The following is a 13665-nucleotide window of genomic DNA, read 5'->3' as shown; positions in this document are numbered from 1 at the left end:
CCAGTCTGGCAGCTCGGGGCAGTCTGGCCAGTCTGGCAGCTCGGGACAGTCTGGCCAGTCTGGCAGCTCGGGACAGTCTGGGCAGTCTGGCAGCTCGGGACAGTCTGGCCAGTCTGGCAGCTCGGGACAGTCTGGCCAGTCTGGCAGCTCGGGACAGTCTGGGCAGTCTGGCAGCTCGGGAGAGTCTGGGCAGTCTGGCAGCTCGGGACAGTCTGGGCAGTCTGGCCACTCCGGCAATTCAGCGCAGTCTGGCCACTCCGGCAGTTCAGCGCAGTCTGGCCACTCCGGCAGTTCAGAGCAGTCTGGCCACTCCGGCAGTTCAGCGCAGTCTGGCCACTCCGGCAGTTCAGCGTAGTCTGGCCACTCCAGCGACTGTTGAATGGCGGGCAGCTTTGACGACTGTTGACTGGCGGGCAGCTCCGACGACTGTTGACTGGCGGGCAGCTCCGACGACTGTTGACTGGCGGGCAGCTCCGACGACTGTTGACTGGCGGGCAGCTCCGACGACTGTTGACTGGCGGGCAGCTCCGACGACTGTTGACTGGCGGGCAACTCTGACGACTGTTGACTGGCGGTGCTGGATTTACGCACTTGAAGGCTAGTGCGGGGAGCGGGAACAGGACGAGTCGGACTGGGTTGACGCACTTCCGGGTCCGCATGAGAGACAGGAGCTGGAAACCCAGGGCTAGGGAGGCGCACAGCCGGTCTAGATCTTACCTCCTGCACAACCCGCCTTGGCTGGATGGAACTAGTAGCCCTGTACGAGCGGGGTGCTCGTACAGGGCAGACTGGGCTGTGCAGGGGCCTGATGGTAGCCGTGCGTAGAGCGGGAGTTGGGTAGCCTGGTCCTCGGAGGCGTACCGGCGACCAGATGCGCTGCGCAGGCATCCTCCTACCAGGCTGGATGCCCGCTCTAGCACGGCACCTGCGAGGGGCTGGAATAACTCGCACCGGACTGTGCGTGCGTATGGGTGAGAGTGCGCTTCTCAGCGAAACATAGCGCTCTCCACCCCATACGCTCCTCCATATAACCACGGGTAGCTGGCTTCCGGCTCTTCCTACGCCTAGCCAAACTACCCGTGTGCCCCCCCCAAAAAAATATTTGGGGTGCCTCTCGTGCTTCTCCCTCAGCGCGTCTATGGCCTCGTACCACCGCCTCTCTGCCTTGGCTGCCTCAATTTCCCACTGCGGGAGGCGATAATCCCCAGCCTGATGCCAAGGTCCGGCCCCGTCCAGAATTTCCTCCCAGGTCCACTTCTCCCGCCAGTCCAACTCGAATTCCTTCTGCTCCTTCCTCTGCTGCTTGGTCCTTGAGTGGTGGGTGATTCTGTCACGGTTGTCGTCGGTGAAGGAGGACCAAAACGCAGCAGGTATGTGCAGGCTCATCTTGATTTTTAATTACTCTCAAAATGAACTTACAAAAATAACAAAAAAACGAACGATCAACAAAAACAGTCTGGTAAGGCACAAGGCTAAACACAGAACAATCACCCACAAATACCAAACACAAACACACCCTAATATATGGGACTCTCAATCAAAGGCAGATAGACAACACCTGCCTTCAACTGAGAGTCCCAACCCCAATTAACCAAACATAGAACACACTCACCAGACTACACATAGAAATACATAAACATAGACCATCAACCAAAAACCCGGAAATACTAAATCAAACACCCTTTAAACAACCACACCACCCTGAACCACATAAAACAAATACCCTCTGCCACGTCCTGACCAAACTACAATACTAATTAACCCTTATACTGGCCAGGACGTGACAGGTAATGAAATATTTAGAAATCTTTTGTCATGAAATGCGCCATGCGCGTGACCCTTATTTACCATTGGGATAGTGTCTTGAACGCAAACGCCGCTGTTGGAACATAACTATGGATTATTTTGGACCAAACCTACATTTGTTATTGAAGTCCAGCGAAAAATCCTATCGCCATTTGCATAACAAAATTACATTTTTATTTTTTTCAAATATAGGACTATTTTATATCGTTTTATAGATACACCTCTCCTGAATCGAACCGATTTCAAAAAGGCTTTACAGCAAAAGCAAAACATTAGATTATGTTAGAGGAGTATATCGTAAAAGTAGCCACATAGCCATTTTCCGACCAACCACATGCATCACAAATAACCAAAAAACAGCTAAATGCAGCACTAACCTTTGACAATCTTCATCAGATGACACTCCTAGGACATCATGTTACACAATACATGCATTCTTTTGTTCGATAAAGTTCATATTTATATCTAAAAACAGCATTTTACATCGGCGCGTGACGTTGACTAACTATTTTCCCTCAAATGCGTCCGGTGAAACAGCGCTACAATTTACTAAATTACTATTCGAAAACATTTTTAAAATGTAATATTGTCATTCTAAGATTTATAGATTAGCATCTCTTGAAAGCACCTGCAATGCCAGATTTAAAAATAACTTTACTGGGTAATCACACTTTGCGATAAAAGGGGATGCGATACTCAGAACAATAGGCTAGCAATACAGGTCAGCGCCATCTTGGAACAATCGCATATCAAATCTAGTCTTGTATACTATTGTCAATAATCCCTTACCTTTGATTATCTTCATCAGAAGGCACTTCCAGGATTCCCAGGTCCACAACAAATGTATTTTCGTTCGAAAAAGTAAATCCTTTATGTCTTCTTGTTAGCGTGTTCTGAAGGCTGCACCAAAAGTACCGTCATGTGCGGGACTCCACTCTTACCAAAATTGTTTTTTTTTAAATTTAAGTTTGTTCAAACATGTCAAACGTTGTATAACATAAATCTTTAGGGCCTTTTTCAACCAGAGCTCTAATAACATTCAAGGGGGACGATTGCATTGTCTTCAAAACATTTCGAAAGGGGAGGGTAGCCAGGGGCGCCGGCGTCATAATGGTGATGGCCCTCCCCATGTGACCACGTTCCACAGACTCTCATTCTGTCAGTTTTCACAGTAGAAGGCTCAAACCACTTTGTAAAGACTGGGGAGATCTAGTGGAAGCAATAGGAAGTGCTCAATGAACCATAGCTCACGGTGTGATTTATAGGCAAAGTGATGAAGTTGAGTCCGCAATTCAGAATTCCACATCCTGTTACGATCTGTTTCGGGGTTTTGACTGCCATATGAGTTCTGTTATACTCACAGACACCATTCAAACAGTTTTAGAAACTTTAGGGTGTTTTCTATCCACAAGTATTAATTATATGCATATCCTAGCTTCTGAGTTTGAGTAGGAGGCCATTTAAAATGGGCACGATTTTTTTTCAAAAATCGCTGTAGCGCCCCCTATCCTAGGCGACCGTCAAGAGGTTTTAATATTGTATTTCACACTCGTCTTGTGCTCCAGACCAGTAGACACAGACAGAGATAGTGGCCATTAGAGAAAGAGGAGAAAGAGGAGAGAGACCCCGGTGCTGTGGTTGATTCATCGAGGCAGTAGAGGAAGGATGTGGGTCCTCATCTGGGCAGCTCTACTTCTCTCTCTGACAGAGAGAGCCACATGCCAAAGTAAGTTCCTTTTATCACTACTATTGCTCATATACACATGGCATACATCTCAACAGATACTGTCATATTTTTTTTTACAAACAAGTGAAGTAGTATCAGTGCTTCTTGTATTACTCATGACTGTATTCATTTCCCTTCATCAGATGAGGCCCCTGCAGCAGCATACAACATCACCTTCAGTCCAGCAGAGATAACACCACAGACTGGACTATGTGCTGTTATTCCATGTTCGTTCACTCACCCTGATGACTTCATTCCTCACATAGCAATATGGTTTAAATGCCCTGATGCACGCTGTAGTATTAAAGTCGAAATGGACAAAATTTTCCACTCAAAACATTCCTCTATAGCTCATGACGGTTACAGAAGGCGAGAGTCACAAGATTCCCCAAGTCTCCGATTTCAAAGTGTTTATATTTCTAAACCGGCACTATGATTTCATATTTTACATGAGTGTACATTTCTGCTGTTTTCTACATGGATACAAAATCCATGTTATAGCGTGACTTAAATGTAAAGGTAAATTCCTATTGAGCCGACATGTGCATTTACCATGAATACGGGAACATTGCCTCTAAATGTAAATCATGCTATTGTGCGAATCTTCCACTATCCTGATTGAATCTAGGCCTCAGTCTGTGTTTCTATTTCCTGTCTCCAGCTCTGACCCAGAAGCCCTCAGTGTTTAATCCTCCCCTGAGAGAGGGAGAACCAGCTACTCTGACCTGCATCGCCCCAGGGATCTGCTCTGGAACCCCTCCTCACATCACATGGACATGTAGAGGGACAGGAGACAACATCACTGAGCTCAGAAACAACATCACTACACAAAAGAGAGAGGATCTGACCAGCGTCACAACAACCCGCTTCTGTTCTTGTATAATTTTCAGAATCCAGATTGAATGTTTTATGTTGATACTGAGACTTTTGTTCAACTGAAACTACTGTAGTTAATCATTTTGTTGTTTCCTAGTGCTGAATCCAATTGGAATGTTTTATGATAATACAGAGATGTTGTTTAATAACAAACTACTTGTCACAGGCATCGTTTTCAACAGACCAAGGCGCAGCGTGTATTGTGCTCATCTTCTTTTATTTTGAGAGAACACTTGAACAAAATAAACCAAACGACAAACAACAGTTCCGTAAGGTACAACGACTATAAGGAAACAACCACCCACAAAACAGGCTGATTAAGTATGGCTTCCAATCAGAGACAACAAAAGACACCTGCCTCTGATTGGATACCATACTCGGCCAAACCTGGAAAATGAAAAATAGAAAATGAAAACTAGAACACATTCCCCTAGAAACCAACAAACCCCAAAACACACAAAACAACCCCCCTGCCACGCCCTGACCATTCTACTATGGCAAATGACTCTTTTACCTGGACAGGACATGACACTACTGTACTTAATCGTTTCGGAAAATACTTTATTTTACAGCCATGTTTCAGATGTTACTGTATGTGCCTGGTGGTTGTACATTTTCAATAAGAATATTTTCTAGTTGTACATAGAAGCAAGTTTTGGTAATGTTTTTCAAGGATGTGTCATTTTACTTTTTTATTGATTGTTTTGTCACCATGGGAAAGGACTGACTGTCACGTCCTGACCAGTAAAGGGGTTATTTGTTATTATAGTTTGGTCAGGATGTGGCAGGGGGTATTTGTTTTATATGGTTTTGAGTGTGTGTTTATGTAGAGGGGCGTTTGATTTATGTATTCCGGGGTTTTTGGTTTAGTTCTATGTTGTATAGTTCTATGTCTGTTCTAGGGTATTTAGATCTATGTTTAGGTAATTGGGATTGGGGCCTTCAATTGGAGGCAGCTGGTTATCGTTGCCTCTGATTGAAGGTCCTATATTTAGGAGTATGTTTGTTATGGGTATTGTGGGAGGTTGTTTTTTGCACTGCTGTATTTAGCCTGCAAGACTGTTAGTTCGTTCGTTCGTTTCTTGTTTTGTTTATTTAAGGGTTCACAAATAAAGTTAAGATGAGCACTCGACCCGCTGCGCCTTGGTCCACTTACTACGACGACCGTGAGACTGACAAAGATTTGGAAAAGTAGAGGGGTCAAAACATTTCTTTTTCTTTCTCTTTCCTTTCAGTTTTGCATTTTGATTTGACAAGTGGGTGGGGATATTAGTAGTATGTGTGATTTTAACCAATATATTTCTGTAAATAGAATATTGATACACTGCAGAAAATGTTGGCAAAATGTTATTAAGAATTCTCATTTTGAGCTAGCCAGAGAGCTCAAATGAAATTAATCAAGGAAAAAAGTACATTATGCTTTTAAAAGTTGTGTGCTATAGACAGGTTGGTTGTTTAGCAACAAAACAGATGCGTGCACAACTATGGGGTAAAACAGACGGGTTGGCTTAGATTGTTGACAACATGTAAACTATATTTAGTCTCCAATGTTTGAAAATATAAATACATTTGCTCATTGAGCACTTGTTGTCTCTCAAATACATTGTTACAGTTGTTGGTTAGCTGGGTAGCAAGTTTTGGGGGCATATTAGCAAATAACACCAACAAAAAATACACAATATCAAGTACATAAAACTTGCTTAAATGAGCCACCTACGATTCCCCACACGACAGCTTCGTGTCGTTGTTGCTACTGTAGCTACCTGGCCATCTAGAATCATGACAACACGCGGCCTTCTGCCCCATTGAAGCGTGCAAAGAATGCATCAATGGTATATTTTCCAACCTACCATCTCCACAAATGTTGTTCAACAGTAACTATAGGCTACCAATGGTATAAATCAGGGATGGGCAACTTTGATGGGGGTGGAGGCCACAAGAAAAAAATCATCACAGGGGGCCTCAGTGGCTCAGAGGTCTGCATACCCACATCCATACCCACACATGAATTCAGAGCCGGCCCTATCCTTTTGGGGGCGCTAAGCTATATATTGTTTCCCCCACCTTGCGAGCACAACATTTTAGGTCTCCCCTCTTGACACTGGAGAGAAAAAATGTAGGTTTTGGAGGTAATTTCCTGCAACTCAGTTTAAAGCAAGTTTGCTTCAAATCCACACATTTTTCCCGTGGGTGGAGAGAAAAATTAGCAGTTTTATAGCTAGTTTCCTGCAATTCTACACACTTTGCCATAGGGTGGAGAGAAATGTTTGCAGTTTTTAATATGATATCTGAGTGAGAGTGACTAACAAAATCAATGGGGCCCCCTCGGTCGGTAATTCGACCATGATTACTGCAAACTGTTTGCTCTACAGTCCCTTCTACAGAATGAGGGCTGCTCAAGAGACCTGTACTTAACACCACTTGTTCAACAGCAGCAACACATACACTCCATTCGAAAAGTATTCAGACCCCTTGACTTTTTCCACATTTTGTTACATTACAGCCTTATTCTAAAGTTAATTAAATTGTTTCCCCCCGATCAATCTACACACAATACCCCATAATGAGAAAGAAAAAACAGGTTTATAGAAATTGTTGCTAAATTATTACAAATAAAAAACTGAAATATCACATTACATAAGTATTCAGACCATTTACTCAATACTTTGTTGAAGCCCCTTTGGCAGCAATTACAGCCGCAATTCTTCTTGGGTATGACGCTAGAAGCTTGGCACACTTGAATTTGGGGAGTTTCTCCCATTCCTCTCTGCAGATCCTCTCAAGGTCTGTCAGGTTGGATGGGGAGCGTCACTGCACAGCTATTTTCAGGTCTTTCCAGAGATGTTTGTTCAGGTTCAAGTCTGGGTTCTGATTGGGCCACTCATTCAGAGACTTGTCCCGTAGTCACTCCTACGTTATCTTGAGTGTGTGCTTAGGGTCGTTGTCCTGTTGGAAGGTGAACCTTCGCCCCAGTCTGAGGTCCTAAGCGCTCTGGAGCAGGTTTTCAACAAGGATCTCTCCGTTCATCTTTTCCTCGATCCTGACTAGACCCCCAGTCCCTGCCGCTGAAAACATCCCCACAGCATGATGCTGCCACCACCATACTTCACTGTAGGGATGGTACCAGGTTTCCACCAGACCTGACACTTGGCATTCAGGCCAAAGAGTTAAATCTTGGTTTCATCAGACTAGTGAATCTTGTTTCTCATTGTCTGAGAGCCTTTAGGTGCATTTTGGCAAAGTCCAAGTGGGCTATCATGTGCCTTTAACTGAGAAGTGGCTTCCATCTGGCCAACCTACCATAAAGGTCTGATTGGTGGAGTGCTGCAGAGATGGTTGTCCTTCTGGAAGTTTCTCCCATCTCCACAGAGGAAACCTGGAGTTCTGTCAGAGTGACCATCGGGTTCTTGGTCCCCTCCCTGACCAAGCCAAGGACCTTCTTCCCTGATTGCTCAGTTTGGCTGGGCGGGCCCAGCTCTAGGAAGAGTCTTGGTGTTCCCAAACTTCTTCTATTTAAGAATGATGTAGGCCACTGTGTTCTTTGGGACCTTCAACGCTGCAGACATCTTTTGGTACCCTTCCCCAGATCTGTGCCTTGGCACAATCCTGTCTCGGAGCTCTACGAACAATTCCTTCGACCTCATGGCTTATATTTTGCTCTGACATGCGCGGTCAACTGTGTGACCTTATGTAGACAGTTGTGTGCCTTTCCAAATCATGTCCAATCAATTTCATTTACCACAGGTGGACTCCAATCAAGTTGTAGAAACATCTCAAGGATGATCAATGGAAACAGGATGTACTTGAACATAATTTCGAGTCTCATAGCAAAGGTTCTGAATACTTATGTAAATAAGGTATTTCTGTTTTTAATACATTTGCAAACATTGATAAAAAACAGTTTTTTGCCTTTGTCATTGTGGGGTATTGTGTGTAGATGTATGAGATGTTTTATTTATTTAATCATTTTTACAATAATGCTGTAACGTAACAAAATGTGGAAAAAGCTAAGGGGTCTGAATACTTCAAGGAACATGGTATAGAGCTTAAATGTAAGTATCTTGTGGAAGTAACACCCTACCTAACAAAAAAAGCAAATATCAGTTTCAAAGTGTGAAGAGGAACGAAACTATTTATGACGACATGCACTTCCATTACAACTACACAAATTGACACTGAAATTCATCTGACAGTTTACACATTACTGACACTTTATCAGGCGTTGTTGCCACCAATTTCTTCCATTTCAGGCTGTGATCAGTTGCATTATTACCATGTCTTCTTGTTATTAGGTCAACATAATGTAACGGTGAAAGAGGAATCATCACTCTTCCAAAGTGGGTCTGATATGTCTTTTTACGTGAAAGATTGGGGTATAAAACCAACACAAAAATATATTGAATACAACCCATTAGCCTCTAACGTTGATAATAAAGGAAATACCTAGTCAGTTGCACAGCTGAATGCAAAATAAGTGCATTCAGAACACCATACTTACCATAGTTATTATGTCAGTTAGTATAGAATATGGCAGTTCCTATAGATATGGCCTTTACTATAGAATATGGCAGTACCCTTTTTGAAGCAGATCTTTCATATTGGGTACAGGGTTTAATTTCTCAGACCACAGAGGGCATCAAAAACAGTGAGGCTCTTGCCAGCTTATCTCTATCCAATGCAAGGCATTCTCCATATTATTCACATGCACATGTTACAAACAGCCAATCTTGAAATATGTACACATTTTCTTATAGAAACCTTATAGAAACTATCATATAGTGAAATAAAACTCCATCTGAGTATACAAGGCAAGGGGATTGCAGTGTTGATCAAGATTGGTTGATAGGTGTGGATTGATGGGGTTTGATGGGTTGGTTGATGTGTTTGGGTTGATTATGGTCTACATACAGTACCGTATGGCTGGGCGGTAAACAGTACAGAGGGACTTCCTGGAAGCAGCACCAGGTTAGAGGGAGGAGTAACAGACTGGGGACATGAAGTGACAGTTCACACCCATCAGAGTCTCACAAAGGGCTCACAGTCAACAGGAAGAGAGAGCACACAGAGAGAGGTAATGTGCTGATTCAGTCTTATTCTCTGCATGGATCAACAGACAAGCTATTGAACCATTAAATATTTTTGTCTCGTTACATTGAAGGACTGTTAAAACTTGATTATGGCTATGTAATATAATGGTAATATTATTCATTTATGGAATTACAACACATTGCTTCATAAAGCTTTAAATAGCATAGGAATACATATTTATGAATGCAGTTAAATATATTTATGAGCAATTGTGAAGAAGGCATTCATATAAACCTTGACCATGTGTTTCTATTACTTTCTCTCTAGGCATTACAGCAAAATACATCTTAGTTGAATAAAAGTGCTTAGAAGGTTGTTATGAATGCCACTGTAGCACTCATAAAGGTGTAATGAAATATTAATATGTGTATTGCTATATGTTGATATTAATACAACACCATTTCATATTCTATTTCACACTCGTCTTGTGCTCCAGACCAGTAGACACAGACAGAGATAGTGACCATTAGAGAAAGAGGAGAAAGAGGAGAGAGACCCCGGTGCTGTGATTGACTCATCAGTGCACGTAGAGGAAGGATGTGGGTCCTCATCTGGGCAGCTCTACTTCTCTCTCTGACAGAGAGAGTGACGTGCAAAAGTAAGGTCCCTTTTATCACTACCATTGTTAATACACACATGGCATACATCCCAACAGATACTATCTCATAACAATTTTTGACGAACAAGTGAAGTAGTAATAGCGCTCAAGAAATCCATCTAAAGCTCAGGAGGGTTATAGAAGGCGAGCGTCCCAACTGGAGACAGACCTGACAAAGAAGAACTGCAGTATGATCATCAACGACATCACTAAGACTGATGCTGGAGACTATCAACTAAGACTGTCCGGAACATTGAACAGTGGAAATAGAAATAAATCTACATTCCGAAAGAAAATAAAAATTGCAGTGAAAGGTGCAGCATTACTATTACTGTTAGTTACAGTGAGATGAGTATTACTTTAGTGTAATTAATCATGTACACTGACTGCAACATACGTAGATCCAATTTACAAAGCCCAAGATTTCCCAAGTCTCCCATTTCAAAGTGTTTATTTTTCTAAACCGGCTCTATGATTTCATACTTTATATGAGTATATGTTTCTGCAGGTTTCTACATGGATACAAAATCCATGTTATAGCGTGACTTAAATGTAAAGGTAAATTCCTATTGAGCCGACATGTGCATTTACCATGAATACGGGAACATTGTCTCTAAATGTAAATCATGCTATTGTACTGATCTTCCACGATCCTGATTGAATTTAGGCCTCAGTCTGTGTTTCTATTTCCTGTCTCCAGCTCTGACTCAGAAGCCCTCAGTGTTGACTCCTCCTCTGACAGAGGGAGAACCAGTTACTCTGACCTGCACTGCCCCAGGGATCTGCTCTGGAACTCCTCCTAACATCACATGGACATGGAGAGGGACAGGAGACAACATCACTGAGCTCAGAGACAACACCACTATACAAAAGAGAGAGGATCTGACCAGCGTTACTACAACCCACTTCTCAACTTTGACCTTTACACCTTCAGCTGAGCACCACACCACCAAGGTCACGTGTCAAGTGACATTCAAAGGGAACATCACCACTGAGGATACAGTGACTTTGAATGTGACTCGTAAGTGGCCTACATCATCTGACCTTATTTTGCACAACCCAACATCTTGTTGTGCTTCAACAGTTATATTTCATGACCATGATTAACTGATTATATACTTTATTTTCAAGTGAGTTTGTGTTTGCAACATGTCACAGATGCAAGCCGCTTCTGAAAACATACATGCTTTGTTCTCTTCATAGAGGAAGTATCTAAAGACATCTTGGCTATGCTGTTGAACCCACCACTGATTGCTGCATTTGCGATTGGTGCAGCCTTCTCAGCCACCATCTGTTGTATCTTCCTGTGTTTGACAGGGACATGTAAAAGGTACATGCATTCTGTTACTGAAGTACAGTTAGTGTTATATGAGTGTTGGTGATTGTCATCAGAAATTCATATTTCCTATCAAGAGTATCAGATATATTGTCAAAAGTTGCAATGCCTTGCACCATGTTGTAATGGAGGTGCTTGCTAATCCCTCTAACATATAGTTATTGAGACATTTTATTTATAATATTTTCCCTAGATGCAAAGAGAGGATCCCAAAGGACTCAGACTCCAAAAGCCCTATAACGAACCTGGAGATGGTGGCATGTGAAGACCAACAGGTGCAGTACCAGTTTCCTTCTTTATTCAGCTTTATCAACATTCAGTTAGCATTGACAGCATAAACAGATATTGGACCACCAAGCTAACAAGATTCCTAACACAGTGCTTTCTGTAATCTACTCCATAGATGGATGCAGGACGGGCTGTGCGGGGCGAACAGACCCCTCTACAGGTGGTGCTGATGGAGGGAGCTGAAAACACAGGACCCCAGACCAGTGGAGCTGCAGGAAACTCTGCCAAAGGGGAAGAACCAAAAGATGTGCACTACGCCGCTATCAACTACTCCCAACTGAAGAAGACTTCTGAGGAGGCAGAAAAGAAGACCACCACAACAGAGTCAGAGTACGCCAAAATCAAACGAGAGAATAAGAAAGAAGGGGATGAAGATGGAGGAGAGGGGAGTGGAGTGATGGACGAGGAGGAGAACGAGCCAGCAGCAGAGACAGATGAAAATACAGCGCTTTACTCCAATTTCAAGGCTATTATGGGTGGTGAGTGACAAAGCAATTTTCGCTAGAAACGTGGGGGATAGCATGCAGCATTATATAGCCATGTGTTCTTATATCATTTCCTGAATCCAGATTGAAAGTTTTATGTTGATACTGGGACTTTTGTTCAACTGAAACTACTGTAGTTTTGGTGTTGTTTCCTCATGTGCTGAATCAAGTTGGAATGTTTTATGATAATACAGAGACATTGTATAATAACTGAAACTACTGTAGTTAATAGTTTTGGTAAATGATTTATTTTACAGCCCTGTGTCAGATGGTACTGTATGTATCTGGTGGTTTTACATTTTCAATAAGAATATTTTCTAGTTGTACATAGAAGCAAGTTTTGGTAATGTTTTTGTAAAGTTTTTCAAGGAAGTGTCATTTTACTTTTGTAATGATTGTGTTTTGTCACCAGGTGGAAGGACTGACAAAGATGTGGTTTGGAAAAGTAGAGGGGTCAAACCATTTCTTTTTTTCCTCCTCTTTCCTTTCATTTTAGCATTTTGATTTGACAAGTGGGTGGGGATATTAGGTAGTATGTGTGGATGTAATCAATATATTTCTGTAAATACTGTTCTTATACACTGGCGAAAATGTTGGCAAAATGTTATTAAGAATTCTCATTTTGGGCTAGCCAGAGAGCTCAAATGAAATGAATCAAGAAAAAAAGTACATCATGCTTTTAAAGGTTGTGTGCTATAGACAGGTTGGTTGATTAGCAACAAAACAGATGCGTGCACAACTATGGGGTAAAACAGACGGGTTGGCTTAGATTGTTGACAACATGTAAACTATATTTAGTCTCCAGTGTTTGAAAATATAAATACATTTGTACAATGAGCACGGTGTTTCTGAAATACATTGGTTAGCTATGTAGCATTTTTTTGTGCCATATTAGCAAATAACACAAAAAAAAGACATTTCAAGAACAACATACAACTTGATGAAACAAGCCACCTACAATTCCCCACATGGCAGCATTGTGTCATTGTTGCTAGATATCTGGCCATCCAGAATCACGACAACACACAGTCTTCTGCCCCATTGAAGCGTGCGTATCGTTTTCATGACATTGTCAGCTAACCCTTTTATGAGAATATTTTTTCTTCATAAGTGCGCATTATTGCAGTATTGTTTTACATTGAGGCACTACCTCACTTAAACTTTTTTTTGTATATTCATTTGTTTGTTCTCTGAAATCTGTTAAAAGAATGTATAAGTAGTATATTTTCCAACTTACCATTTTTCATTCAACAGTAATTATAGGCTACCAATTGAATAAATCAGGAATGGGCAACTTTGATGGGGGTGGAGGCCACAAGAAAAAAATCATCACAGGGGGCCTCAGTGGCTCAGAGGTCTGCATACCCACATCCATACCCACACATGAAGTCAGAGCCGGCCATATCCTTTTGGGGGCCCTAAGTTAAATGTTGTTTCCACCACCTTGCGAGCACAACATTTT

General features: G+C 42.3%; 1 protein-coding gene across 2 annotated transcripts; it reads left to right on the top strand.

The window, feature by feature from the left end:
- The first annotated feature begins 9457 nt into the window (after positions 1 to 9457).
- Positions 9458 to 13059, top strand: LOC115187833 (uncharacterized). 2 transcript variants are annotated; one of them, XM_029746873.1, is made up of 7 exons: positions 9458 to 9479; positions 9933 to 10094; positions 10795 to 11115; positions 11298 to 11424; positions 11624 to 11705; positions 11834 to 12197; positions 12616 to 13059. In XM_029746873.1, the coding sequence occupies exons 2-7, from the start codon at positions 10034 to 10036 to the stop codon at positions 12705 to 12707; spliced, it is 1047 nt and encodes a 348-aa protein (XP_029602733.1). In that variant the 5' UTR covers positions 9458 to 9479; positions 9933 to 10033; the 3' UTR covers positions 12708 to 13059. The 2 variants fall into 2 exon arrangements, with proteins under 2 accessions (XP_029602733.1, XP_029602734.1); XM_029746874.1 differs by lacking the exon at positions 9458 to 9479 and having other exon boundaries at positions 9774 to 10094; positions 11834 to 13059.
- The last annotated feature ends 606 nt before the right edge of the window (positions 13060 to 13665 follow it).

This window comes from Salmo trutta, unplaced genomic scaffold (genome assembly GCF_901001165.1).
Source record: "Salmo trutta unplaced genomic scaffold, fSalTru1.1, whole genome shotgun sequence".
Lineage (NCBI taxonomy): Eukaryota > Metazoa > Chordata > Actinopteri > Salmoniformes > Salmonidae > Salmo > Salmo trutta.
The sequence above is the reverse complement of the archived record's forward strand: the minus strand, read 5'-3'. Positions and strand labels throughout refer to the sequence as shown.